The 24,363-nt window shown below is 53.2% G+C and overlaps 3 protein-coding genes and 1 pseudogene across 3 annotated transcripts; 3 read left to right on the plus strand and 1 right to left on the minus strand.

Annotated features, from left to right (window-relative positions):
* Window positions 1-2,213: 2,213 nt before the first annotated feature.
* Window positions 2,214-3,169, plus strand: LOC142821072 (olfactory receptor 6E1-like). The gene has a single exon (XM_075911866.2). It carries the CDS (start codon window positions 2,225-2,227, stop codon window positions 3,167-3,169), a length of 945 nt encoding a protein of 314 aa, XP_075767981.2. The 5' UTR covers window positions 2,214-2,224.
* An 8,493-nt stretch (window positions 3,170-11,662) lies between these two features.
* Window positions 11,663-12,913, plus strand: LOC102451096 (olfactory receptor 6E1-like). The gene has a single exon (XM_006117388.5). It carries the CDS (start codon window positions 11,673-11,675, stop codon window positions 12,615-12,617), a length of 945 nt encoding a protein of 314 aa, XP_006117450.5. The 5' UTR covers window positions 11,663-11,672; the 3' UTR covers window positions 12,618-12,913.
* Window positions 12,914-15,329: 2,416 nt separating this feature from the next.
* LOC102450853 (olfactory receptor 6C76-like) lies at window positions 15,330-15,881 on the plus strand. Its single transcript, XM_075911865.2, has one exon. The coding sequence runs from the start codon at window positions 15,330-15,332 to the stop codon at window positions 15,879-15,881; it is 552 nt and encodes a 183-aa protein (XP_075767980.2).
* A 4,447-nt stretch (window positions 15,882-20,328) lies between these two features.
* On the minus strand, window positions 20,329-21,261 carry LOC102450618 (putative olfactory receptor 10D4 pseudogene; annotated as a pseudogene).
* Window positions 21,262-24,363: the final 3,102 nt, after the last annotated feature.

The following is a 24,363-nucleotide window of genomic DNA, read 5'->3' on the forward strand; positions in this document are numbered from 1 at the left end:
CGTGGCCCAGGCTTAGTGCACCCCGGAGCGTGCGACGCACGTGGGACGTGCCGAGGGGTTTCCCGGTGGGCAGAGGGGTTGCTGGTGTTTGTGGGGCGTGACTCTGATCTCGGCAGCCACAGCCCCCTGTGGTTCCCCTCGCAAGCCCCACGAAGGGACAGATTTGATGCAGGAAATTCTCCGTTTCCTTCGCCGTCGTGCCCAAGGCTCCCCGCAGCCTGAGCCCCTTGCAAAGCGCCCTCGGCCCCGCCCTGAGACGCCGCGCTCCCGGGCAGGTGGGGACCCCTCGCACGCCCCAGCCCCTCGCACGCCTGGAGAAGCGCTGGTGAAAAGCCGGCCTGGAGCGGGGGGGCCGGCGGGGCGCCTGGGGACTCAGCCGCTGGCTTTGTGATGCAGACACGAGCCCCCCCCCGCTGAGCGTCTGTGCCCTCCCGCCCCGTGCCGCCCCACGGTAAGTACCCGCCGCAGCAGCAGGGACTCAGGGTTGGCTTTGGAGACGTCTGGGTCTCGTTCTCCACTTGCGACCCCACGAGAGCCCCTCCTGGATCCTTCTCAGCAGAACACAGAGGCACGTGGCAAACGTCTATTGATGCTAACACTGCACAGGCTGCCAATGGGCCTTCATGTCGATGCTAATTACCTCGCCCATTACAGACACAGCCCCCACCTCCCTCATTACCGTCACCTAAGAAACCAGCTTGTTACTCTTTCCAGTTCTGCACAATCCTGTCTTCTGTTTCAGCAAGAGCAGCCTAACCCGGCTGCACTGCCCTCGCTATTCCCCACGGGCTGATACTCCAGATTAGCCACGCCATTGACTGGCACTGAGCCATTTCCTCCTGCCCTGCCCAGTCCCCCCTCGCCCTGCCTGCTCTGCTGTTAGCTGAGTCAGTTACTTCTTCATAGTATCCCTCTGGCATTCCACTAGGAACATGAGAACGGCCAGACGGGGTCAGACCAAAGGTCCCTCCAGCCCAGTGTCCCGTCGGCCCGCAGTGGCCAGCGCCAGGTGCCCCGGAGGGAGGGAACAGAGCAGGGAATGATCAAGCCATCTCGCTCCTGCCATCCATCCCCACCCTCTGACAAACAGAGGCTGGGGACACCATTCCTTACCCATCCTGGCTAATAGCCATTGATGGACCTAACCTCCATGAATTTATCCAGCTTCTCTTTAAACTCTATCATAGTCCTAGCCTTCACAGCCTCCTCTGGCAAGGAGTTCCACAGGTTGACTATGCGCTGTGTGAAGAAGAACTTTTGCTTGTGTGTTTAAAGCCTGCTACCCATTAATTTCATTTGGTGTCCTCTAGTTCTTACATTATGGGAACTAATGAATAACTTTTCTTTATTCACCCTCTCCACACCACTCCAGATTTTATAGACCTCTATCACATCCCCCCTCTATCTCCTCTTTTCCAAACTGAAAAGTCCCAGTCACTTTAACCTCTCCTCATATGGGACCCGTTCCAAACCCCTCATCATTCTAGTTGCCCTTTTCTGAACCCTTTCCAAGGCCAAAATATCTTTTTTGAGGTGAGGAGACCACATCTGTACACAGTATTCAAGATGTGGGCGTACCATAGTTTTATACAGGGGCAGTAAGAGATTCTGGGTCTTATTTTCTATCCCTTTCGTAATCATTCCTAGCATCCTATTTGAATTTTTTTGTGCCGCTGCACCCTGTGTGGACGTTTTCAGAGAACTGTCCACGATAACTCCAAGATTTCTTTCCTGATTTGTCGTAGCCAAATTAGCCCCCATCATACTGTACGTATAGTTGGGGTTATTTTTTCCAACGTGCATTACTTTACGCTTACCCACATTAAATTTCATTTGCCATTTTGTTGCCCAAGCACTTCGTTGGGTGAGATCTTTTTTACGTTCTCCACAGTCTGCTTCTGGCCTGACTATCTTGAGGATAAGTCCCACGGCTTCCCTGTGTCTTTGGCTTGTTGAATTGGCCCTAACCAACACAGTGACTGAGTCTCATTCCTGAGCGTCGGGGCAGGGCGAAGTCTTCTCCACGGTTTTGAGAAGTAATTTTCATTCTCCCTTCCCCAGCAGTTGCTCGTTGTTTGTCGTAGAGCCCGTGTCCGTCAGGCACTCGATCACCCCAGAGGGGACGCATTGTGTTTAGTGACAGGTCTGGGCGGCCCGTCCCTGCTTTCCCCGATTCGCTGTGTGACACGTGTGTCTATTTGGTTCCTAGAAAGGCAAGCGGAGAATGAGGAACCAGACCCCAGCGGTGGAATTCATCATCTTGGGCCTCTCCGACAGCCCCCGCCTGAACCTCCTCCTCTTTGTGCTCCTCTTGCACACATTCCTGCTGACCGTCATGGGCAACGTCATTATTGTCACCCTGACCCTGAAGGACCATCGCCTCCACACCCCCATGTACTTCTTCCTCCGGAACTTCGCCGTCTTAGAAATCTGCTTCACCTCGGCCATCGTCCCCCGGCTGCTGCACGGCCTCCTGACGGACAGAAACTCTGTGACCCTCCCTGGCTGCTTCCTCCAGTTCTTGTTGGTCTACTTCCTGAGCACCTGTATGTTATGCCACGGGTCCGCCATGTCGTTAGACCGTTACGTGGCCATCTGCCACCCCCTGCGTTACGGCACCCTCATGAGCAGCAGGGCCTGCTCCCAGCTAGTGCTGGGCTGCTGGGCGGTGAGTTTTCTTATCATGTTCCCCCCATCGTTTATGGTCCCTCTTTTACTCTTCTGTGGCCCCAACATCATAAACCACTTCTACTGCGACCCGGCCGCCCTGCTCCAGCTCTCCTGCTCGGACACGGCGCACATCGAAGTGACGGTTTTGGTTTCCTCAACACTTATCTTACTCGGTACTTTAACGGTCAACGTCATCTGCTACATCCATATCATCTCCACGATCCTGCGCATCCCCTCCACCACGGGCCGGAAAAAGGCCTTTTCCACCTGCTCTGCTCACCTCCTGGTAGTGGTGATTTTGTACGGTAGCGCCATCTTCCGCTACGTCCGGCCCGGCCAGCGCGGCGTGCAAGACTTTGACAACGTATTGTCCCTTCTGTACTGTGTGGTCATCCCGCTACTTAACCCCTACATCTACGCGCTCAGGAACGAACAGATCAAAGCCTCCCTGAAGGCTGCCTGTTTGGGAGTATTTTCTGTGTGTCTCCAGCTCCCCTGAAAATCCCAACCCCCAATGTCAGTGGACAGACGTGGACGTGGACAGTCAATGGGGCCAAGGAGCTGTAGACAAGGATGAGTTTATCTCTCCGTTTTCATAGTGTGTGAATTCACAGGTGTAAGATCTGTAATGTCAGCCCTGTTGTGTTGGTACCACAGGCTTCAGAATTGCATCCAGCTAATTTCGCTTTCAACCTCGTAATTCCGCCTGTCTCGCAGAAGGGCTTCCTGTCTCAGTTGGAAAACTTCCAGAGCTGGAGAGACCAACTTGCTCCCAAATTTGATTAAAAGAAAGAAATTAGAAATCTTGCAGTAGAGACAAATAAAAAATTACAAAATACAGATACGGCCAAACAACTCCCTATCTAGCTAAATTTTGAAATAAAACATCATGTGTTAAGAAAAATAGAAACGATTTTTTCAAAAATGTTGAAATTACATGTTTGGAATGTTTCTGATTGCCTTACTCTTCTCATTTTTGACCAAAGCTGTTTTGCGATATATCCTTTGACGTGACCTGGAAGTTCAGGGGGTTTTAACAGAATAAAGAATCGTTTTGAAAGATTTCTACCGGCTCTGTTTTTAATTTCAATTTGTCTGGTTTTAATTCCTGGTCGGTGGTTCTTTTTCTGACTTTAGCTGCTCAAGGGGACTTCCTCTGTACATGGGATGCACTAAACTAGCCCTACTCAACTTCGGAAGCCCCAGAGGCCACAATGAAACCTACAGCACATGCTGAGAACTATGGTTGCATATTTGTGTAAATATCAATTTGCAAATCGCTTCTTTCACTCAATGGCCTGGCGCTCCCGCCACATCCTCCCTGAGGGCTAGAAATGCCAATGCCCTGTACACGTCTGTTCCAGGCTGCCCGTCCGCCGGTGTCTATCAATGCCCTGCCACCAAAGAGACGTCTCGCCGTTGTGCAGCGTGTTCCCAGTGGAGGTCATGTTCAAAGCATCCCAGCTGCAGGCCGCATGTAGAGCCCCGCGCAAACCGAAACCGCGCCACAAACAAACGGGCCGCAGGCCGCATGTGGCTAGTGGGCCGCGTGTTCAGTAGCCTTGCACTCAACACTTCTGTTCGGACGGTGAGCCCCCAGGAGGGACGAGGCACCGCAGCACCTCACAGAGGGGTTCTGTGGTAAGACCCGCACACACCCTGTTACGCTGGGTACCACATCTGTCATCCCTGGGCTTGGTCGATTGGGTTCTGCCCTTCGCCTGCCAGGCCTTGTTTCTATGCCTCGGTATTAATCGCAACTCTTAGATACTCCGACTGAGATGTGCCCATTTCCGCGGGACATTAGAGACAAAAATAAGTGTGGAAGCTACAGAATGTGGATCTTATGATCTCATGAGTAGAGAACACTAGAACTGGAAGGAGCCTCGAAAGGGCATCATGTCCAGTCCCCTGCCCTCACGGCAGGACCAAGCACCGTCTAGAGTAGGGCTACTCAACTTTGGAAGCTCCGGGGGCCACAGTGATACCCACAGGACCTGCTGAGGGCCGTAATTTAAGTGTGGTTGCATAGACATGCAAATATATACAAATAGCTTCTTTCACACTGACGGGTATGAATACAAAGAGTAAGGCAAGACTACGCAACACACAGGCCCCATTTCAATCAGTTCTGCTGATAGGCAACGTTGACCCGATTTCCACCATATGGCCACACTTTTAACGAGCAGTCCAGGCATTTCACTACTAAAACACATAGCAACAGACTACTGACTACTTTTCTGTTTTGGCTTCACAGTTTTCATAAATCAACCAAAAACTGCCCATACAGCACTGGAATTTACTGGAGTCTAAGTACAATCAATGTGAAGATCGCGTCTACGAACTTTTCACTGGCTGTTTCACATCAGGCTTGTATTCCATTGTAGCAGCACGGAGACCGTCGGGCAGGTGTGTCAGTAAGAGAGGTGCACAGCTTTCACTTGATTCCCAGGGAGGAGAATGAACTTTCACAGACATAGGTAGAGCCAAAGCAAGTTAGCTCTTTTCTGGCACATTTCAGTAATGCAGGGTACATGTCTCCCTGTACATAGCTCAGCTAACATGTGTCAGTGTCCTCTTCCTTATGCCTAGCTCTTAGAATACTAGGGTGTGTCTACACTACATGGCTGCATTGATGGAGCCATGTAGATGAGGCTGATCGGCAAAGGGAAATGAAGCGGCGATTTAAATAATCGCAGTTTCATTTAAATTTACATGGCTGCCGCGCTGAGCCGACAAACAGCTGATCAGCTCTTTGTCGGCTCAGCGCACTAGTCTGGACGCTCCCGCGCCAACCTGAAAGCCCTTTATCGACCTCCCCGTTATGCCTCGTGGGATGAGGTTTACCGGGAGGTCGATAAAGGGCTTTCATGTCGGCAGGGGAGCGTCCAGACTAGCGCGCTGAGCCGACAAGCAGCTGATGGGCAGAGCGGGGCAGCCATGTAAATGTAAATGAAGCCGCGATTATTTAAATCACAGCTTCATTTCCCTTTGCCGAACAAAGAAACCTCCATGGCTCCGTCGACGGGGCCGTGTAGTCTAGACGTACCCCCTGTGTCTTGCAGTTCCTCCTCCTGCCCAGGGAGGTTGTGGAATCCCCATCTGTGGAGATATTTAAGAGCAGCTTAGAGAAATGTCTATCAGGGATGGTCTAGATCCGTGGTCACCAACCCGTCGATCACGATCGACTGGTCAATCGCGAGGGCTCGACCAGTCAATCGGGAGGTGTTCGGGCAACCCCACTCCTGATTTTCCCCCCACCCCCGAGAAGCCCCACTCCCTACCTCTAGTGTAGTGCCAGCTTCCCGTGGGGTGGACGGAAGTCCTGTCTGAAGCCCGCGTCACTTCCGGGAGTTCCAGACGTGCGCGGGCTGCTCCTCTCCCAGAGCTCTGTTGCATGCTGGGGGAGGGGGCGTCGGGCCCGGAGGAGGACTGCGGAGGGTTCCCTGCACCGCCAGCGCCGGAGGGGTGAGTTGAGCGCAGGGGTTTCCCTGCGCCGTGGGAGTGGGGGTCGGCCCCAGGGTTTGGCTGGGCCGGGCTGTGCCGCGGGAGGGGGACTTGGCCCCGGGGTAGGTGCCTGCGAGGGTTAGCCACACTGCGGGAGGGGAGGGCGGGAGTTGGCTGGGCCGGGCCAGGCTGCGCCGTGGAATGGGGGTTTGGCCCCGGAGTAGGTGCCCGCAGGGGTTGGCTGCACTGTGGGAGGAGAGGGGATGGGCCGGGCCGTGGAAGGGGGGTTTGGCCCCAGGGAGAAGGCAGATTCAGGGGACTCTGCTGCCATTGGCACCCTGCCCCCGTCCCCACTCCCCAGTCCCCACTCCCCTGTCCCCGGCTACACAACTCTGTCCCCGTTCCCATCCCCATTCCCTCAACTCTGTCCCCTCTGGCACCCTGTCCCCTGCTGCAGAACCCTGTCCTCTGCCCTCCCAGCACCCTGCCCCCTGCCCCCAGCCGCAGATCTCTGTCCCCACAAAATGTATCATTCTAAATGCTTCATTCTAGATTTAAATAGCATGAATAAAAAACAGACCATTTATTGCATAACTATAAACTCGTGATTTTAATTGTATGTATCGCATAATTTAAAAATAAACGGTTTATCAGAGTGTGTAAGTAAGGGCTGGGGATAGCAAGTGATGGACAGGAGGAGAACAGAAAGGGCGGGGCTTCAAGGAAGGGGCGGGGCTTCAAGGAAGGGGCGGGGCGGTAGATCTTCACCTGTTCTGAGATTTAAAAAGTGATCTTTGGTGTAAAAACGTTGGAGACCACCGGTCTAGACGGTGCTGGGTCCTGCCGTGATGGCAGGGGACTGGACTCGACAAGTCTCGAGGTCCCTGCCAGTCCTAGCGTTCTATGATTCTATGAAATGTGACCCTCTCAATACCAAATCTCACCGCTGAAGATGATTTTCAGTCAATTCAAGAACTGTCTTGAGGGATTTGACAACTAGAAAAGAAGACCATTCGGTTTTCAGCTCTGAGATGTTCTCCGTCAAAAATCAGGCAAAAAATGCCTGTTCACTCTGCTGTGTCACTTTCGAGTGGAGGGTCGGAAAGTGCGGTAAGTCTCTCAGGAAGCCGCTCTGCAGAAAGGGCCAGTTTTATTTCAAATGCAGGCACATGGCACATCAGAGAAGGCAGGTTTCTTTCTGGGGATTTTTCTTCAGCAAAGAAACTGGCCCCCTCTCTTTTCCAACCGGAGGGAGCGCCATCCGTTATTACCGAAGGAAGCTTCTTCAAATCAATGCATTTTCCTGGTCCTTCAAAAAATGCCAGTGGCGCAGAATAAACGTCCTCTCCCCTAGTTTGACCCGCCCAAGGCAGCAGAGGAAGCATTTCTTCCACATCTTTTTGGCCTTTGAAAAACGCACCCAGATTGAGCTGAGATGTGTCTGAGCGATCGGGAGATTTGTCCATTGCCAGACTGGAACACTCAGTGCTTTTGGCAATTTAGAAAGCAGATCGCCTGAGAGGTTCAATTCATCGCACTACAGTTGAATCAGACACTTGCACTTTGGATATTTGTTTAAAACCAAAGAGGATATACCCAGGGCCGGACTGCCAGCTTTAGAGGCCCCAAGCATTGAAAGGATGATGGTGCCCCCCTATGTCATTCAGAATAAAACAATACTACACCCTAGGCACGTGCTTAGTCTGCCTGTTGGGTGATCCAGGCCTGGATATCCCTACATTCTGCACAAAGCGATTGGCTGCAGTCCAAGAAGCACGGCTCCCTGAATCCACCTTCCATCAAAGGCCGTTTTGATTCAGCTGTGTGCCAAGCCATTGGAAGGAGGCTTCTGGAACGGCATGCTCTGCCCTCCAGTTCTCAGAGGAAGGGACCAGAAGGGACGTCTCAGAAAAGCCTCCACAAAGCTCCTTGTCTAATTGGCCTCCGGGGCCCCGGCCAGTAACGACGGGAGGGACCAGCCGTGGCAGGAAACAGCTCTGACCGGTGGGAATTGCAAGCGCAGGAGGGGCTGTGTGGGCAGCGATGTCCCGCCTGTCCCTGTGCTCTGGGGGACAGAAGGGCATAAATTCACACCCCCGGTCGGAGGATCACACCTCACCGGGCTCTGGGTGGGGGGGTCCTTGTAGCCTTGTGCTGCGGCTGTCCAGGGCCCGGCGTCCCGGCGTAGGAGTGAGAGCCCAGAGTCTGCCTGCCGGGCGGGGCTGGAGGGGTGACACCTCCCAGGGCTGGGTGGGGACAGAGACAGTCCTGGGGGGAGCAAAATCCCCGTCTAGAGTCCCAGCGCCGGCGCGGCCGAGCGGGTCCCTGACTCAGCGTTTCGCGGGCCTTGTGCCGACTGCGGCGCAGGCCGACGGGTGGGGTGAATGGAGGCGCTGGCCCACAGGGCGAGCCGCACGCTAAGTGTGACGAAGGGAGGTGACGCACGAGCGTGGCCCAGGCTTAGTGCACCCTGGAGCGTGCGACGCACGTGGGACGTGCCGAGGGGTTTCCCGGTGGGCAGAGGGGTTGCCGGTGTTTGTGGGGTGTGACTCTGATCTCGGCAGCCACAGCCCCCCTGCGGTTCCCCTCGCAAGCCCCACGAAGGGACAGATTTGATGCAGGAAATTCTCCGATTCCTTCGCTGTCGTGCCCAAGGCTCGTCCCGCAGCCTGAGCCCCTTGCAAAGCGCCCTCGGCCCCGCCCTGAGACGCCGCGCTCCCGGGCAGGTGGGGACCCCTCGCACGCCCCAGCCCCTCGCACGCCCCAGCCCCTCGCACGCCTGGGAAAGTGCTGGTGAAAAGCCGGCCTGGAGCGGGGGGGCCGGCGGGGCGCCTGGGACGCCTCTGGCACCGCCCGGGGACTCAGCTGCTGGCTTTGTGATGCGGACACGAGCCCCCCCCGCTGAGCGTCTGTGCCCTCCTGCCCCGTGCCGCCCCACGGTAAGTACCCGCCGCAGCAGCCTGGCTCCGGGGCCCCGGCAGGGACTCGGGGTTGGCTTTGGGGACGTTTGGGTCAGACCTATGGGCCCAGCCCAGCCCTACAGAACAGCCCAGGGCCATGGGAAGGCTGTTTCCAGCTCCCCCCTCAGCCTCTCCACGCTGAACGGGTCCCCTTTCTGAAACCCTTCTCCTGTGAAAGCTCCCCAGGCGTTTAGCATGTTCCTGGCCCCGTCTCCCTCCTCTCCGATTCCGCCACACCGTGTTTCCAAAGGGGGGTTCCAGGACAGGACACAGCCCAGCTCCTCAAGCCGTGTCTCTCAACCCTCGTTTAGAAAGTACCTCTTCAAAAAAAATACCCCCAGTACCTACAGTTTTCAGAAACGCCATTTAATTCTTCCATTGCAACACATTTGTTTAAACTACTCAATCGTAGCCGGGCGGGCGATGAAATGTTTGGGGGTATAAAGAACAAAAATAAGAAAGCGCTGTCAAACTTCCCACCAACACTCAGGTTTCTCCACATTTCAGTTGTGTTGACGTACGCCCCAGACTTCTCTGGGCTCTGAGGAGGTATCTGAGCCTCTAGCTATCATCTTTGGACAATCATGGGAGACAGGAGAGATTCCAGAAAACTGGAAAAGGGCAAATCTAGGGCTCATCTATAAAAAGGGAAATAAGAACAACCCAGGAAACTACAGACCAGTTAGTTTAACTTCTGTGCCAGGGAAGATAATGGAGCAAGTAATTCCGGAAATCATCTGTAAACGCTTGGAAGGTGGCAAGGTGATAGGGACCAGCCAGCACGGATTTGTAAAGAACAATCATGTCAAACCAATCTGATAGAAAATACAGGACTATGTAGCACTTTATGGCAAGAAACTGTTTTTTTTTTTGTGATCCTGTCTATCTGTTTTGTGGGCATTGATCCTTTGGCGAAGTGTCTGAGATGTTTGTCCAATGTACATAGCAGACGGACACTTTCGGCACACGATAGCATAGATTATATTTCTGGATGCGCAGGAATATGTATTCTTGATCTTATAACTCACTTGGTTGGGTCCAATAATGGTGTCAGCAGAGTGAATATGTGGACAAAGCTGGCAACGGGGTTTGTTGCAAGGGAAGGTACCAGGGTTGGTATTAGTGTGGTATGTCCTGTGGTGGTTGGTAAGAATCATCTTGAGGTTAGGTGGTTGTCTATAGGAGACTATGGGTCTGTCTCCCAGAGCCTCTCGGAGTTTAGTATCCTGTTCCAGTATGGGCTGTAGTTTATTGCTAATGTGTTGGACAGGTTTAAGTTGGGGGCTGTAGGTGATGACAAGTGGTGTTCTATTGTTGGTTTTCTTGGGTCTGTCTTGAAGTAGATGGTTTCTAGGTATTCGTCTGGCTCTTTCAATTTGCTTTTTTATTTCTCCGGGTGGGTAGTTGAGGTTTATAAATGCTTGGTAGAGATCCTGGTCTCTGTCAGTGGGATTAGAGCGGTTGTATCGAAGGGCTTGGCTATGGACGATGAATCATATGGTGTGTGCTGGATGGGAGCTAGAGGCATGTAGGAGTGGGTCTGTAACTGGAACAGCTTTATGAACAACATGTAGACTTGCTGCACCTTGGAGACGGACCAAACATGTCAATAGGACCATGAACTTTTGTGGGCACAACCCACTTCTTCAGATGACTGGAGGCATTAAAGGTCATAGAACCAGAGAGCTGGAAGAGACCTCAGGAGGCATCAAGTCCAGCCCCCTGCCCAAGGCAGGACCAAACCCAACTAAATCTACCCGGCCAGGGCTTTGTCAAGCCGAGACTTAAACACCTCTAGGGATGGAGACTCCACTACTTCCCTAGGGAACCCATCCCAGTGCTTCCCCACCCGCCTAGGGAAATAGTTTTTCCTAATATCCAACCTGGACCTCTCCCACCACAACTTGAGCCCATTGCTCCTTGTTCTGCCATCTGTCACTACTGAGAACAGCCTCTCTCCAGCCTCTTTGGAACCTCCCTTCAGGGAGGTGCAGGCTGCTCTCAAATCCCCCCTCACTCTTCGCTTCTGCAGACTAAACAGACCCAACTCCCTCAGCCGCTCCAGGTCCAAAATGAATCGGGGATGGGGGGAGGAGGAAAAAGAAGGGAAAGGGGGGGGAATAGTCAATAGCAGCTGATGGAGACGGTGCAAATTGTTCTCAAGTGCCCGTTGTTTGGTTTCAAGTCCAGGCTGTGGAAGGCAGCGTGCTAGCCAGCTACTGTCTTTATTCATACTTCTGGGATGGCCCCACACCTGCAAAGGAAGTTCCGTTCCAAGGCTCCCTGTGTGTTTGGGTTGTAGAATTGGCCTCAAACAACAGGGTGACTTTGAGCCCCGTTCGTGAGCGCCCAGGCAAGATAAAAGCTTTTCCACAGTTTCGAGAAGCGATTTTCATTCTCCCTCGCCCCAGCTATTGCTCGTGGTTCGAGAGGCTGCGCGGGGAGTGTGACATGAAGCCCGTGTCCGTCAGGCACTCGGTCACCCCGGAGGGGACGCATTGTGTTTAGTGACAGGTCTGGGCGGCCCGTCCCTGCTTTCCCCGATTCGCTATTTGACACGTGTGTCTATTTGGTTCCTAGAAAGGCAAGCGGAGAATGAGGAACCAGACCCCAGTGGTGGAATTCATCATCTTGGGCCTCTCCGACAGCCCCCGCCTGAACCTCCTCCTCTTTGTGCTCCTCTTGCACACATTCCTGCTGACCGTCATGGGCAACGTCATTATTGTCACCCTGACCCTGAAGGACCATCGCCTCCACACCCCCATGTACTTCTTCCTCCGGAACTTCGCCGTCTTAGAAATCTGCTTCACCTCGGCCATCGTCCCCCGGCTGCTGCACGGCCTCCTGACGGACAGAAACTCTGTGACCCTCCCTGGCTGCTTCCTCCAGCTCTTGTTGGTCTACTTCCTGGGCGCCTGTATGGTCTTCCACGGGTCCGTCATGTCGTTCGACCGTTACGTGGCCATCTGCCACCCCCTGCGTTACGGCACCCTCATGAGCAGCAGGGCCTGCTCCCAGCTAGTGCTGGGCTGCTGGGCAGTGAGTTTTCTGATCAATGTTCCCCCAACGTTTATCGTAACTCTCTTACCCTTCTGCGGCCCCAACGTCATTAACCACTTATACTGCGACACGGCCGCCCTGCTCCAGCTCTCCTGCTCGGACACGGCGCACATCGAGGTCATGGTTTTTGTTTCTACGACACTTATCTTACTTGGTTCTTTGACTTTCAACGCCGTCTGCTACATCCATATCATCTCCACGATCCTGCGCATCCCCTCCACCACGGGCCAGAAGAAGGCCTTTTCCACCTGCTCCGCTCACCTCCTGGTGGTGGTGATTTTGTACGGTAGCGGCATCTTCCGGTACGTCCGGCCCGGCCAGCGCGGCGTGCAAGACTTTGACAAAATTGCGTCGCTTCTGTACTGTGTGGTCATCCCGCTACTTAACCCCTACATCTACGCGCTCAGGAACCAACAGATCAAAGCGGCCCTGAAGGATGCCTGTTTGAGAGCCTTTTCTGGGTGTTTGAGGCTCTCATGAACATCCCACACCCCAAGCTCCGTGGACAGAAGTGGACTTGGACAGTCAGTGGCCCCATGCCAAGCCTCCCAATCATCTTGGTGGGTCAAGGAGCCGTAGACAAGGATGAGTTTATCTCTCCGTTTTCATAGAGTGTGAGGTCACAGGTGTAAGATCCTTAATGTCAGCCCTGATGTGTCGATATCAGCGAGTTTGGAATTTCATCCACTTTGTTTTGCTTTCAACCTTGTAATTCCTGTCCCTTATTCTTGCTCAAATGAAAAAAAAAATATTACAACAGGCAGGTGCAAACTAAAAATCACAACATTCGGGTTCAGCCAAACGACAGGTTTTCAGTCTAAATTACGAGATAAAATATCACGTGCAAAGAAAAAGCGACCATATTCTTTTCCAAAATGTAGAAATAAAATGTTTGGAATGTTTGATATTGCTTCACGCGTCTCCTTTTTCACCAAAGTTGTTTTCCAATTTCACTCTAAATTCTTTGACTTGACCTGGAAGGCCAATTTTTTTATGTTACAGAATAAAGAATTCCTTGGAAAGACTTCTACCGGCTCAGGTTTTAATTTCGATTGGTCTGTTTTTAGTGTCCTCTCAATGCGGGTGGGGAGGGGGTTCTGATTTTTTCTCTGTAAACGGGCTGCACTAAATCATAGAATCATAGAACACTAGAACTGGAAGGGACCTCGAGAGTCATCGAGTCCAGTCCCCTGCCCTCGTGGCAGAACCCAGCACTGTCTAGACCATCCCTGATAGACATTTATCTAAACTGGTCTTCAATATCCTAAGCCTCCTCCTCCCCCAGCAGCCAGGCTCTCACTGCCCCCCCCCCCACAGGAACAGCAGCCCATCATTTTATATGGTTCCCAGCTGGGCCCCAATCAGCTAATATGGCCTTAGCTGGGGCCGAACTCCCAGATCCTGCTTCGGGCCGGGGTTTGCTCTTAAAGGGCCAGTGCAGGGCGAACGCCCTGTCACACAGGGGCACACTGATCATTAAGCTTTCAGCATGGACTTCCAATCAATTTTGCACCCATCTTATATTTCATTTAGACTGCATTTCCCTAACTTGCCTTGGGAACGCGGGCTGGTTTCAGCCCTGGAACAAGTTGCCTAGGGAGGTTGTGGAACCTCCACCGCTGGAGATATTGAAGAGCAGGTTGGAAGATGAAGAGAAGCTAGCGAGAAGGGTGCAGGTGCTAAATAAGGAAGGAAAGTGGTATGGACTGATTATGAATATGAATAAAATGAAGACAATGGTATTTGGAGATAAGGAAATAGGAAGGAAGATCAGTGTAGATGGGATCGAACTAGAGAATGGAGAGAAGTTCACGTATTTGGGGAACAACATGACGTATGAGCTAGACGGTAAGAAGGAAATAGCAACTAGAATAGTGAAAGCAAGAGCGAGTTTGAAGGTGATGGATAAGATCCAGAAAAGAAAAGCAGTTCGCTTCGGAACAAAGCTGAGCATCTTGAAAACGTGTGTATTTAGCAGCATGTTGTACGGATGTGAGACATGGGTGATAACGAAAGATTTGAAGAGCAGGATATTGGCATTCCAGAGGAGTTGTTATAGAAAGAGGCTGAGAATAGGATGGACGCAGAGGGTCACCAACAAAGAATTCTATAGGAAGATACGGCCGAAAGAGAACCTACTGCAGAAGGTTATACAATGGAAGGTACAGCTCTTCGGGCATAGCTGCAGAATGAACGAGTGAAAAGTTAAGACCCTGGTATTTGGCATAATGGATGGTTCGAATAAGAGAGGCAGATCCCACAGGGAATGGGGAGATGATATAGCAGAGTGGTGCGGAGCTAGTCTACTGAAACTAAGCCACTGCACACTGGACAGGGAAAGATGGAAGGAAATAGTGAGGGAGGCATCGGACCCCAACGGGCGCTGAGCCCATGGCTGTTGATGATGAGGAGGAGGAGGAGGTTGGACAGACACCTGTCAGGGATGGTCTAGATGGTGCTTGGTCCTGCCGTGAGGGCGGGGAATGGGACTCAATGACCTCTCGAGGTCCCTTCCCATTCTAGGGTGCTATGAGTTGGTGATTCGATATGGAACTGACTCAAAAGCAGAGCGGGTGTGTTTGCTCTGGGTTTCCCACCGGGCTCAGGTCTCGACCCTGCATTTCTAATAATTTTCATCAAGGGCCTGGAATGAACACAAAGAAAACAACTGAGCTGGGGGGGGCATTTGGTCCTGGGTGTGACATGTCAAGCCATGGGATGGGGTCTCCCACACTGACAAATTTTAAATTGGAATGGGATGGTTTTCGAAAGGAGGGGCAAGAGAGGAGTAAATCCCGGGAAACAGCCCTGGTTGGTGTTCTACAGGAGGTCAGAGTAGAAGATCAGAATTGTGCCTGCTAGATTTTTATAATTTAGGTTTCTCTGAAAAATAAGGGTAAAAAAGGAATGTTTTTACAAATCAGTTATTTTCATTATTCCTTCTCCTCCACTTCGTGTTCTTGCTCTTTGCGCAATTATTAATCACTCATCTCTGAGATCCTCCACTTGGTTCTCATTTCTCTGTCATCTCTTTGCAAAAAACCCACATCTATGGGGTGCCCAGCTGTCTCTCCTTGAAGAGATTCGCTCTATTTATTCATGGAGCTTTTCGGAGCGGATTCTGTCCGGACCGTGCCGCCCACTCTGCTGTTGACTTTTTTTTTTTTAATTCTCCTTAAAGAGGCACCAGAAATGAAGAACCACACCACCGTGGAGGAGTTTGTCCTCTTGGGGCTGACCAACAACCGCCGTTTCAACACCGTCCTCTTTGTGAGGCTATTGATTGTCTTCCTGCTGACGCTAACGGGGAACATCAGTGTTGTCAGCCTCACCCTGGTGGACCGTCGCCTCCAAACGCCCATGTATTTCTTCCTTTGGAACTTCTCCCTCTTGGAAATCTGCTTCAGCTTCGTCATCCTGTCCCGGTTCCTCTACAGCCTCCCGACGGACAGGAACTCGGTCCCTCTCTCCGGCTGTTTCCTCCAACTCTTGGTATTCTTTCTCCTGGGCACTTGTGTATTTTTCCATGTGGCTCTTATGTCCTTTGACTGCTACGTGGCCATCTGCCATCCTTTGCGTTACGACACCATCATGAGCACCAGGGTCTGCTCCCAGTTAGTGCTGGGCTGCTGGGTGATGAGTTTTCTCTTAATTTTCCCCCCAACATTTATGATTGTGCTGGTCAAAGGGGCCCTGAAGGACGCGGGTGGCAGAGCATTTCGCTTGTGCATGAGGCTCTCATGAAAACCACAAACATGGGAGAACATAGTGTGATGTAGTGTCAGCATGTTGCTGGATGCTATGCTTGGGCTGTGGGCTGTGGGCTGTGGGTGACCCCTGCTGGCCTCTGTCTGTAAGCACAAGCCAACAGAGGGCATCTTGAGGGTCCCATGACAACGACCGAACTGGTCCTACCAGGGAAGGGACAGGACAAAGGAAGTGAGTGTTGGGGGAGGGGGAGTCTTTGGTTGGAACCATGAAAGGGACAGACTAAGGAGGGGGCTGTGAGTCTAGAGGGCCAGGCACCCCATCTCAAGGGGTCTGAGGCAGCCTGGCCCTGACTCCTGTAGCCACATCACGTCTGTGCTGGGCTGTATCCTAGAGAAGCAATAAGCCCCCCTGTTCTGCCGGCTGGCGGAGTTTGTTCTTGCTGCTATGGCCTGCAGGATCGGGGGGAATGCCGATGTGCCTTCACACATGGTTGGTCATGGACTTCATGCCTGGCTTCCCAAGGGATGTAGTGGGCCATGAGGTAAATGTATCGTCTTATAACTGCAATGTAAGACTAGCTGGTGCTTCTGCTGCCAACTTAAATCTTCAATTTCTCCCAGTTATTTTTGCATTGAACCCAATAATGTGTAGAATTATAGCCAGTCAGACATCAAGTCTTGATTTTTTGAAGACATCAGGAGCTAGAGAAGATGTTTGCTTGATACTTTGTTCCAGTTATCGACATTAATTAGTTGGGTTTTTTCTTGCTGAAATGAGAAACAGAACTAAAACATTGGGATTAAATTAACCAATTGGTTTGGCTTAAGCAAAACTAGTTCCATGTTGAAACAAGAGTGAACTTTTCATTTCCAAGGCACCTGGTTTCACAGGGGATGTGGTGGGGACAGAACGCATGGGGAGTGAGTTTCTCCTGGTCTATCTCAGGACACTCTTCTGAAGGAGGGATGCTGTGTTCACCCAACGATCTTTCCATCGTGGAGCTGCTGATCCCATGGGGAGGGCGGGATGCAGAACACTTTCCAGAGCCTGGCACTACCTGGGTTTGACGACGGAACGTCATGAGCCGGAGCTGCCTGAAAATAAATGGCCATTTATACCCAACCTGAGAGTGTGTGCCGGACAGGGACGGGGAAAAGGGAGAAAGGGAAGGGCGAGGGGAAAGAAATGTGGATGGCCGTGTGGCGGTGACGGTTTTCTCAGAACACTCCTACTCTCCCCGATGATATTCCAGAAACCTAGAGTCTCCCCACTTGCTTTTATTTCTTCGAGCCATTCTTGTACAAGAATCACACGTTGTTCCTCAAGCTGTTCCGCTCTATTCTGTTGAATTCGTGCTGCATGTTCCTACAGCAGGTTCTCCAGGGTGCAACCTGGACCTGAAGTACCGCTACGGCCTCCGGGGCCTGGCCCACACGGAACGGGAAGGTCGACGTAAGACAGGCAACTCCAGCTATGTAAATCATGTGGCTGGAGCGATGTCTCTTAAATCCCCGTCCCTTTGAGTTCGATCTAGCAGGCCTGTGCTGCCCCGGCTAAACCCAACCCCCAACGATCGACCGTGGCAGCGTTGATCTTCCATGTCGTGCAGAAGTGCCCTGACTGACCCGCTCACAGGAAGATGCTGTGACAATCTGCAACCCTCCCCAGCTGCTACACTTACACAGCCACCCACAGTCAGGGGCATCCTCAGCTGAGTCACAGGGATGCTCGTCCAGCCCCGCATGGACTAACAATAGAGGGGTGATAGCCAAATCCCCCCAGCTCCCGAGCCTAGGAACCCAGAGCTGCATTGTCCTGCCCTGGACAGGACGCCGACCGGTGTAAGTTTATTGCCCACTTTGCACCTTCCTCAATGTGTAGAACACGCACACCCGCTCGTCTTCCTGAGCCGATTTCCCCAGCACTTCCACCCACACACACTGCGTTAGCTAAAATATCGACTAGATTTATTAACGACAGAAAGGGTTTAAGTGACTGCAGGCAGCAAGTGGACAGATCAAGGTGGGTTCCCTGAGTAATAAAAGTAAAATCACAACCTGAGTTGTACAAACGAGACAAGATTGAATCCAGCCTTGTCTCACCCTGATACACAACACAATCCGGTCACAGATCTCCCATACACCAGCTGGAACGTCCTTCAGCCTGAGACACTCACAGTCTCTCAATCACCAAAGAGGTAGGAAAATATGACTATATGAACCTATAGTATGCAAAAGTTCTCTGCCCACGCTGCGTGTGGAACATGGCAAAACAGAATGTCAGATTATGCGTTATCCATAGAGAGTCAGCATTGTGCATGCCACACAATTAAGACTTTCCAGACAGCTGTAAGAGTATTTCTTTATTGGTAAATCTCTGCAAACTTCGATTTCACGAATGGTCTGGTAGCACTTTATAGACTTGTGACGGCACGTTGGGGGTTCCCCGTCTCCTGCACCCCGAAATGGCACAAACAGACTTCACCAGCCAGTGGAATAGAGGAAGTTTATTGCCTCTCCAGGATACAGCACAGCACAGATGGAATCTGGTCCCAGAGCTGGGCTAGGATGCCTCAGGCCCCCTTGAGATGGGGGAGACTGGGCCCCTAAACTCCAGCCCCTTCTCCTAGGCTCTCCTCCATGCTCTCCCACAGTAACTAACTAAATTCCCTTGCAGCCCTGCCCCCCAGTCAGGGCAGCATTCCACCTTCCTTTGTTCCTCTCCATGGGGGGTGTCTGGCCACTGGTTCAACAAGTTTGGCATTACCTCTGCCTAGCGAGGTTTTCCCTGCGGGGTCTTGCTCCAGACAGCAGGGGTCACCACAGCCCAGCAAGTACCCCCACTACGTCACAAGACTCACAAAACATGTTGATGGTATCATGAGTCCAGTCATCTGAAGAAGTGGGCTGTGCCCACGAAAGCTCATGATACCATCGACATGTTTTGTGAGTCTATAAAGTGCTACCAGACCATTTGGGTTTTTTACGTTTATCCTGTACAGACTAACTTGGCTCCTCCCTGAAGCTTTTGATTTCACCGTTGACATACAAACCTATGAAAAATTGTTTCCATCAATGATAATATAAACTTTCAGATAGACAAAGTAAGAAAAAGCTGCTTGAGAAACTAGAGTTTCAGTTAAGGAATTTCTTTTGTTTATTTTGACATGTAACATTAACAATTTGTGCTTTCATAGCTGTAAATGTTGATTTTTTTCATTCACTGTTCACATCACTAATAATTCTTGTGTGACTGCTGTTGCCATATGTGCCTGGAATTGTGAAAATTGAAGTTCTCAAAAACAAACAAAATGCTCGAAACTCACTATTTTGGGCAACTGTGACCATTTAAATGGATACAAATAGGAAAAATGCTCTAAAGGGTATTTTGATCTCCCCTGTCGAAATTATGTAAAAAAGGAAAGTTGAATTCTGCCAAAGCGTCCTAGAGAGCAGGTAAAGAACAGGCTGGGATGTACAGGGGAGAGAAGCGAATGTTGAAACCTGTAGGACTTTAGAAATGGGGAGGGGGGTTTTCAGTGCAAAAGTTGTTTCTGCATGTCTAGTACTAATCTAATGAAGTCCATGGGTCTCGGTGCAAGAGCTGACCTGTGCCTTCCACGGTGGGAAAAGGTGAATTAATCTAGCACATCATAGTCACTATGATGAGTAGGAGGGGTGCTACCCCTTTTCTGGACATTCCACCAGTCAGTTAACTAAATTCCACGTAAGGGTCAAACCCAGAGGCTCCTTAAGAGTCTCCAGGAAGTGTTGGAAGGGAGCCAGCGCCAATGATGAGAGAGTGTGAGTTTTTCAAAAAGCAATTTTTGTGTGATGAGAGCAAGAGCTGGGAGAGCGGAGGTAAGCCAGGAATCAGGAATGGCTTGCCAGTCATATCCAGGCCTATGAGAAGACTAACCCTTGGAACAACAGAGATGTGAGTAGAGCAGGGATTGTTTAGTTAAACACGGTCAGGTGATTGTCTTGAATTTTGGGTTTCTGGAACTCCTCTGTGTGAGCCCAGGTAACTAATGTGTAAACTGACTCCCAGGAATGCAAGTCTCTGTGTTTCTTTGGGGTTTTAAATTGACCTTTACTTCAATGGCTCTGTAAGATGTAGCAACCAAGTAATGCTTTACCAAGTATGTCTTGTTATGTTAGTAAAATCACCTTTTAAAGACTATGATCTATGTCTGTGTCCTAGAGGGCAGGAGGTTCTGTGTGCACATGCCTGAGACTGATGGAAACCTGTGTCTAGTCCAGATGTTCCTCATTCCACGCGGATGCTGATAAATCAGGGGAAATTCTCAGAAAAAACATGGGAATTATTGATGGAAACTGAAAACCTGCCTTGTGGTGATGAACGTAGAGCGGGTGAGCCCTGTAGAATTATTCCACAAGGCTGAGATTGTCAAAGTCCTCGGCAGAGTTCGGCTAGCCCACTTCTTTACTTATGATCCGAGTAGGTGCCCCACCGCACATCAATGAGCCATTGTCAGACCCCCTCCCAGTTTTCTCAGACCCGCTTTCACCTCCTTGTTGCGCAGCGTGTAGACGGCCGGGTTCAGCATGGGCGTCACCACGTTGCCAAACACATCCAGCGGGGTCACCAGCACTTCGCTCAGCTGGGGCTGGGTGTAGATCAGGGCGCAAGGCCCGAAGAACAGGGTCACCACGGCCAGATGGGAGGCACAAGTGGAGGCCGCTTTGCGCCGTCCTTCGCCCGCGTTCATCTTGAGGATGCAGTAGGCGATCCTGACGTAGGACACAAGGATGAGGGAGAAGCAGATCATGGGCACCACCCCGATGTTGGTGAAACTCACCGTCTCCAAGATGTACGTGTCCCCACAGGCCAGCTTGGCCACAGGGAAGATGTCACAGAAGAAATAGTCTATCACATTGGACCCACAGTAGGGCAGCGTGAAAGTCAGGCTGGTGAGGATGGTGGCGTGGAAGGAGCTGCAGATCCAGGTGCCGGTGGCCAGGAGGGTGCACACCCTGCGGTTCATGATGAGCAGGTAGCGCAGTGGGTGGCAGATGGCCACGTACCGGTCGTAGGCCATGACGGTACAAAGCAGGCACTCGGTGCTGCCCAGGAAGTGGTAGAAGAAGGCCTGGGCCATGCACCCGCCCAGCGAGATGACGTTGTTCTGACCCGAGAGGATGGCCAGAAATTTGGGGATGCTGACGGACGGGATTCCAAGGTCCACGACGGCGAGGTTGCAGAGGAAGAAGTACATGGGGGTGTGCAGGCGGGGGTCACCAAGGACGGCGGAGAGGATGAGCAGGTTGCCCAGCAGGGTGCAGAGGTAGAAGGCTAAGAAGGTGAAGAAGAGGATGGTCTGGAGGCCGTCGGTGTTGGGGATCCCTCGGAGGATGAAATGAGTCACCATCGTGTGGTTCCCCAGCCCCATTTGGGACTCATTCCTGGGGTAGGGCAGAGAAATGAAGCCAGTGAGTTACTGAATCAGCCCGACACCCTACAGCTGCGATGTTCACCCTTCCCGCCCTGCCTCCAGGACTCCCTTCCTCTAGAAGTGAAGAATAGTTCTCTCATTATAACAACAGTTGGGGTGAGGGACTCGCTGTGCTGGCGCTGAACGTGGAAAGAGAAAATGCCTGAATGTCGGAGAGTCGGGAGATGAATAGACAAAGTGACTCCTCCTATTCTGTTCTGTTCCATTTTAGTCTATTCCTGTCTGGGCTGCTCAATTGCCTCCTTCTCTCCTGCGCTGTTCCCGTGTCTTCAGCCATAGTTGTGACGTAGTGGGGGGGACCTTGCTGGTTGCTGTGCTGGGCAGGGGGCTGTGGGTGACCCCCGCTGTCTGTAGCACAACCCAGCAGGGCAGGGGATGAGTCATTATGCAAAGAGGGTCTCTCAACCTGTCCGACCAGCTACCCCCCAGGGAGAGAAACAAAGGTGGATGCCGCCCCTGGCTGGGGGGCAGGGCTGGAAGATGGTTAGTTTTCTGTCTCGTATCGAGGAGACAGCCTAGGGGAAGGGGCTGGAATTTAGGGGCCCAGTCTCCCCCATCTCAAGGGGGGCTGAGGCATCCTAGCCCAGCTCTGTGACCAGATTACATCTGTGCTGTGCTGTATCCTGGAGGAGCAATAAACTCCCTCTGTTCCACTGGCTGGGGGAGTCTGTTCGTGCCACTACGGGGGTGTGGGAGATGGGAAAACCCCAACGCGCCGTCACAATAGTCTATGTAGGCCTCTTTCCCACACGTCTCAGCGCAGTATCCTAGAGCCGTCTGCGTCGGGGTCACATCCATGGGGGTTTCTCCCTCTCACCATGTCCACAGAAATGAGGAGCCTGCTGGCAACTTGCAATTAACTGCTCAACTGGGGATTAAACTTCCGTAGGAAAGAACCCGTCGTCAGACACACGGACAGATAAACGAGGGTCACATAAATACCATCGCACACCAGAGGTCTCGTGACCTCTCCTCCTACCTACACGCCTCCTGCTTCCATGCAGGACACATCGCACGATCCGTTGTCTATAGTCAACCCCTAAGACACAGCCACGTCTACTCCAGTCCCTCAGACAGAGACAAACAACAACACGAGCTCCATGCATGTGACAGAGTCGTTTGTATCCGCAAAAGCTTTCTCCCCAACACATTGGTCAGTCCTTGAGGTGCCACAGGACTCCTCATCTTTGCAGCTACAGAGCAACATAACAACCCCCCTGAGATCTCTCTGCAGGGGGGTGGCCGTGGGTCGTGGTTTGGGAGGGTTTTATGTTACATGCACCCAGGCGGCGCAGTGGGGGTCCCAGGAAGAGAGGGAGGAGGGAACATGCAAAGCGATGCATGTGGGGAGGAATTGCCCCGGCTTGGGGAAATACAGGCATGTTGGGGGCTGCACTGGGCTTGCAGAGAGAAGGGAAATGGGACAGGCACAGCCAGAGGGCCTGGAGCCAGGGCTACTGAGAGACGCTAACGTGACGTGGGTCCCATCACAACCAGGGTGCACAGTTTGGATCAGCGTGTCTCAGCCGCACCCCCCACCAGCTAAATTGTTCCGCCCCCCCCGGCCGCAGCTTCTCCCATGCTCAGACATGACCAGCAGGCTGGGCTGTGCAGCGACCACGCCAGAGGGGGTTTTGGGAATGACAAGCACAGTGTCTGTCGGCATTTTCCCACAGAAATTCCCCAGGCAGTAAGGGTAGGGCTGCAGGGAGAGGCTGGCGGGGGGGGCTATGGTGGATGGGGAGGGGCAGGGCTGCAGGATAGAGGCTGGCAGGGGGGTTATGGTGGATGGGAAGGGGCAGGGCTGCAGGGAGAGGCTGGCGGGGGGGTTATGGCAGATGGGGAGGGACAGGGCTGCAGGGAGAGGCTGGCGGGGGGGTTATGGCAGGTGGGGAGGGGCAGGGCTGCATGGAGAGGCTGGTGGGGGGGTTATGGTGGATGGGGAGGGGCAGGGCTGCATGGAGAGGCTGGTGGGGGGGTTATGGCAGGTGGGGAGGGGCAGGGCTGCAGGGAGAGGCTGGCGGGGGGGTTATGGTGGATGGGGAGGGGCAGGGCTGCAGGATAGAGGCTGGCGGGGGGGTTATGGCAGGTGGGCAGGGGCAGGGCTGCAGGGAGAGGCTGGCGGGGGGGTTATGGTGGATGGGGAGGGGCAGGGCTGCAGGGAGAGGCTGGTGGGGGGGTTATGGTGGATGGGGAGGGGCAGGGCTGCATGGAGAGGCTGGTGGGGGGGTTATGGCAGGTGGGGAGGGGCAGGGCTGCAGGGAGAGGCTGGCAGGGGGGTTATGGTGGATGGGGAGGGGCAGGGCTGCAGGATAGAGGCTGGCGGGGGGGTTATGGCAGGTGGGCAGGGGCAGGGCTGCAGGGAGAGGCTGGCGGGGGGGTTATGGTGGATGGGGAGGGGCAGGGCTGCATGGAGAGGCTGGTGGGGGGGTTATGGCAGGTGGGGAGGGGCAGGGCTGCAGGGAGAGGCTGGCGGGGGGGTTATGGTGGATGGGGAGGGGCAGGGCTGCAGGATAGAGGCTGGCGGGGGGGTTATGGCAGGTGGGCAGGGGCAGGGCTGCAGGGAGAGGCTGGCGGGGGGGTTATGGTGGATGGGGAGGGGCAGGGCTGCAGGGCAGAGGCTAGCGGGGGGGTTATGGCAGATGGGGAGGGGCAGGGCTGCAGGGAGAGGCTGGTGGGGGGGTTATGGTGGATGGGGAGGGGCAGGGCTGCAGGGCAGAGGCTGGCGGGGGGGTTATGGCAGATGGGGAGGGGCAGGGCTGCAGGGAGAGGCTGGTGGGGGGGTTATGGTGGATGGGGAGGGGCAGGGCTGCAGGGCAGAGGGTGGTGGGGGGGTTATGGTGGATGGGGAGGGGCAGGGCTGCAGGGCAGAGGCTGGCGGGGGGGTTATGGTGGATGGGGAGGGGCAGGGCTGCAGGGAGAGGCTGGCGGGGGAGTTATGGTGGATGGGGAGGGGCAGGGCTGCAGGGCAGAGGCTGGCGGGGGGGTTATGGTGGATGGGGAGGGGCAGGGCTGCAGGGAGAGGCTGGCGGGGGGTTA

The sequence above is a fragment of the Pelodiscus sinensis genome, chromosome 30 (assembly GCF_052426305.1).
Source record: "Pelodiscus sinensis isolate ZL-2025 chromosome 30, ASM5242630v1, whole genome shotgun sequence".
Lineage (NCBI taxonomy): Eukaryota > Metazoa > Chordata > Testudines > Trionychidae > Pelodiscus > Pelodiscus sinensis.